Genomic DNA, 4808 nt, shown 5'->3' on the forward strand with positions numbered 1-4808 from the left:
TTGCTTCCCAGAGGCGAGCACCGTGTTGAAGAGCGTGATCCCGATCCGAGCGTACATGATGACGATGAGCGACAGGGGAGCCAAGTAGATGTTGGCGAAGAGGACAGTGGTGTAGATCTTCTTCATGTCCTCGTTGGGCCAGTCTTCCCGGCACCAGTAGACGGACGGGTTTGGTTGTCCTCTCCAAGGATGACCTGGAATTGCTTCTCTTCTATGAGCTTCAGCATGACCGCAGAAGGACACATGATGACAAAAGCCAGGACCCAGATGATGGCTATCAACATAAGTGCTATCCATACGGTAAGTTTCGGTTTAAAGGGATAAACGATAGAACGGAACCTACAAGGGGGAGAAGAAGGAATAGTTAAAGTTCGTCAAAGAGCAACGCTGTGGAATAGCCACGTTATCAACAGCAACACAACGTTGGTTTTTATGGTGCTAAGAATCACAGAGTCCCAACAGAATAAAACAGAGTTGGAAGGGATCTTGGAAGTCTTCTAGTCCCGCCGATGGCAGGAGACTCTGTCCCATTTCAGACAAATGGCTGTCCAAGCCTCTTGAAAACCTCCACTAATGGAGCACCCACAACTTCTGAAGGGAAGCCCTTTCACTGATTCCCACTGTCGGGAATTTGGATCCCTCTTGATAAATTCCCATCAGTGACTTCTTGTCCTGCCCTCAGATACTTGGAGAATAGGTGGACCCCCTTTCTCTGTGGCAGCCCTCAAAGATTGGAAGACTGCTGATATGTCACTCCTGGTTCTTCTCTTCGTTAGACTAGACATACCCAGCTCACGCGACCATTCATTGTATGATTTAGCCTCCAGTCTTCGAATCATCTTTGTTGCTCTTCTCTGCACTGTTTCTATGGACTCAACATCACATCTTACTTCTTGTCCTGCCTTTGATGTCTAGGAATTTTCTATTTCTTCTTTCTTTCTTCTTTCTTTCTTTCTTTCTTTCTCCTCCTTCCTTCCTTCCATCCATTTTATCTCTCTCTTTTCTCGTCCCCCTTTCTTCTTTCTTTCTTTCTTTCTTCCTTGCTTCCTTCCTTCCATCCATCCAATCTCTCCTTCTCTTTCTTTCTTCCCCTCCTCTTTCTTTCTTTCTCCCTCCTCCTCTTCTTTCTTTCTTTCTTTCTCCTCCTTCTTCTTCATCCATCCATCATCCATCCATCCATCTGATCTCTCTCTTCTCTTCTTTCTCCCTCCCCCTCTTTCTTTTCTGCTTTCTTCTTTTTTCTTTTCCTTGCTTGCTTCCATCCATCCATCCATCCAATCTCTCTCTTTCTCTTTCTTTCTCCCTCCCCCTCTTCTTTCTTTCTTCTTTCCTTCCTTGCTTCCTTCCATCCATCCTCCATCTATCTCTCTTTCTCTTTCTTTCTCCTCACCCCTTTCTCTTTCTTTCTTTTTTTCTTTCTTTCCTTGCTTCCTTCCTTCCATCCATCCATCCATCCATCCTATCTCTCTCTTTTTCTTTCTTTCTCCCTCACCCCTCTTTTTTCTTGCTTTCTTTCTTTCTTTGTTTCTTTCTTTCTTTCTTTCTTTTTGTTTTTTCCTTCCTTCCTTGCTTCCTTCCTTCCATCCATCCATCCAATCTCTCTCTTTCTTTCTTTCTCCCTCCCCTCTTCTTTTTCTTTCTTCTTTCTTTCTTTCTTCTTTCTTTCTTTCTTTCCTTCCTTCCTTCCGGAGCCAGGGAGGGCGAAAATGCCCCCACCATGGGGCGGGAGGCTAACTTGGCCACGCCCACCATGGCCACACCCACCCAGCAACCGGGCAGAGCACCCCCTTGCTAAAATGTTTGAAGCCCACCCCTGATTCTAAGCAGCAGAAGAACAACTGATTTATGTACTCTCTTTATCAAATTTTGGAGGGTAAATACCAAGCCATACCTGTCCACTGCAATGGCTACCAACGTGAAGACAGAAGCAGAAACGGAGATTCCCTGGACGGTGCCATTCATTTTGCAGGCAATGCTCCCGAAAGGCCAACCTGGAAGAGAAAGCATTGTTTTAGATGAAAAGGTCAACAACCGTATTCAATTCTTTTCACTTTAGTGGACAAGCAAAAGGCTGCCGCATTCAATAACTTTTATATTAAAGGAGAAAGATCTGGGTTTTTTCAATGAACTGAATTGCATAGGCTGAGCTTCAGAGATGGCTGCAGCCGGTTCGGCCTGGTTCGGTCCGGTTCGGCCAAACTGGTGGTGGAATTCAGGCCTGGGTCACAGAACGGCAGCGACCCAGGCCTGACATGCCCCGAACTGGTTCCCTCACTGGTTCCCTCACTGCCGTTGATGTCACCAACTGTTGGATTTAGTGACTGCGCGTGCACAGTTCACTGTAAATTATTCTTATTATTCACTGTAAATTATACACAGAACAATTTCCATTGAACAGCGCATGCGTGCACATTGTGTGTGTGTTGCGGACCAGTAGTAAAACCAGCAGCAACACCCCTGCTGAGTTTATATCATCAAAGGTCATAGGTGCTAGTCGTTCCCGACTCTAGGGGACGGTGCTCATCTCCGTTCAAAGCCAAAGAGCCAGCGCTGTCCAAGACGTCTCGTGGTCATGTGGCCGGCATGACTAAACATTGAAGGCGCACGAAACGCTCTTCCCTTCACACCAAAGGTGGTTCCTAGTTTTCTACTTGCATTTTTACATGCACTTTCTTCCTCTCCTCCTCCTATTCCTCCTTGTAATCCCACTTCCTTCTAGCACTGATAATGTTACCTAGTCGGGTAATGAGATGTCTCAAGAGAACAACTCTGAACAGCTAAGTTCAGAGTGCAACAGGTTAGTTTTTTTTAAGAAAAAGTTTTTTTTTAATCTCTTACATACGATTACAGGTATACATTCACATAGTCGTTTCTTATTTATATTTATCACTTTTAATATTTGTTTTTCCTTATACAGGGTTAAAATACACGTTGGGTTGTTTTGCTTACCATCCCATACCTATTTTGTATTATCACCACCCTATTTTTTCTTTTCTTTTCACCCTCCCTCCTTCTCTGCTTTTTCTTCCCTCTCCTTTACGTTTCCTTCTTCCCTTGCCTCCCCTACTCCTCTCTTCCTCTTCCTACCCTCTCTTCTCTTTCTATCCCTTTCAGCCTTCCTCTCCTTTCCTCTTTTTTCCTTCCCTCTCTTCTCCTTCTTCTTTCACTTTTCTGTTGTTGCGGTTATCTCTTTCCACTCTCAATGGTGTCCTTCGGGATGGCATTCGGGAAGCGGGATGGCATTCAGGAAGCGTGTCTCCGGACGCTTCAAGGTGCTAGTCGTTACTTTTAAAGCCCTACATGGTTGGACCTGGTACCTGAGAGACCGCCTCCTGCCAATCACCTCCAAAGACCTATTAGATCGCACAGACTAGGCCTCCTCGGATTCCATCTGCCGGCAATGTCGGCTGGCGACCCCGGGGGAGAGCCTTCTCTGTAGCTGCTCCGGCCCTATGGAACGATCTCCCTGTGAGATCGGACCTACTACCCTCCGGCCTTCCTCAAAGCAACCAAGACCTGGCTGTTCTGGCAGGCCTGGGGCTGTTGATTTATCCAGCCCCATCCTAAGTTATGAATGTTCCTGAATTTTTTTTTCATAATTTTTTTAATTTTTGTTACATAGACAACATATACACACAACAATGGAGAAACAAAAACAAAAAGAAAGAGAAAAAAGAAACACAAAAAAGGGGAAAAAAAAAACCATCATCACATACAGCTGTCGTTTGGTTACAGGTGTTTTCACATTATCATTCTTATACATTTATTATTTCATTAATGTTATAATTTAGTATCATTTCTTATTCCCTACTGTGGCAATCCATCCCAACTACATTTCCCCGCACACACACACACCGTATCTCTCTGTTATATATTTAATACACACAACAATTAAAAACACACACACACACACACACATACACACAAAAGAAAAAACAAAACAAAAGGGGAAAAAAACATCATTACATATAGCATGTAATTGGTTACAGGTGTTTTAACATCCACATCCAATGTTCCTGAATTTTTAATTGTTGTTTTTATTTTTTATATCCCCCTCCTTCTTATTTGTAAGCCGCCCTGAGAGTGGGCGGCATACAAGTTTTAATAAACAAACAACAAACAAACCCGGTTATAATTTTATGCTTACAGGTTACTTATAGTAAGTCGGATTGCGTTTCCCCTGTCCCTCTTTGACCTTCACGTGAGTGATTCCCAAAGGATGCGATGCCCCCGGGCGCATGTACCTGTTATGATGTTGTCCAGGAGAGTGGTGGGCATGCAAAAGACGCCCACCAGCAGATCGCTGACCGCCAGATTCAAGATGAAGAGGTTGGTGACGGTGCGCATATGCTTGCTCTGCAGAACGGTGAAGCAGACGACCCCGTTGCCGATCATGCACAGAAGGAAGATGAGGAGGTAGGAGATGATGAAGACGGAAGCGACCAGGGGACTGTGGAGGTAGAAGCCCACGTAGGTGATGTTGGGTTCCATCTGACAAGCGTTGACCCCAGCGGTGCAGTTTCTCAGTCGCCCATCGAAGAACCCACCTCCTGTTCTTATCCATGTCAAGCGGCCTCGAAGCAAAAATTAAACAAATGCTAAGTTAGCGGAGACGAAAAGGCAATAAGTAAGGCGAGTCCTCGAGTTACAGCCACAATTGAGCCCAAATTTTCTGTTGCTAAGAATCAAGAATTCTAAGAATTTCATTACTGGAAAAATAATACCCCTTTCGGGCAGTTGAATGTTTAACTGGTTTAATAGGGCTGGGCTCATTTGGCCCGTGAGCTGGGAGTTTAGACATTCTACTC

At 44.8% G+C, this 4808-nt stretch overlaps 1 protein-coding gene across 1 annotated transcript in view; it reads right to left on the minus strand.

Moving 5' to 3' along the window:
• NPFFR2 (neuropeptide FF receptor 2) overlaps window positions 1-4491 on the minus strand; it is a 5198-nt gene extending 707 nt beyond the window's left edge. The window contains 4 exon segments of the mRNA XM_032224310.1: window positions 22-167; window positions 170-339; window positions 1892-1991; window positions 4245-4491. Of these exon segments, the coding sequence (XP_032080201.1) occupies window positions 22-167; window positions 170-339; window positions 1892-1991; window positions 4245-4491 (663 nt within the window).
• Window positions 4492-4808: the final 317 nt, after the last annotated feature.

This window comes from Thamnophis elegans, chromosome 9 (assembly GCF_009769535.1).
Source record: "Thamnophis elegans isolate rThaEle1 chromosome 9, rThaEle1.pri, whole genome shotgun sequence".
Lineage (NCBI taxonomy): Eukaryota > Metazoa > Chordata > Lepidosauria > Squamata > Colubridae > Thamnophis > Thamnophis elegans.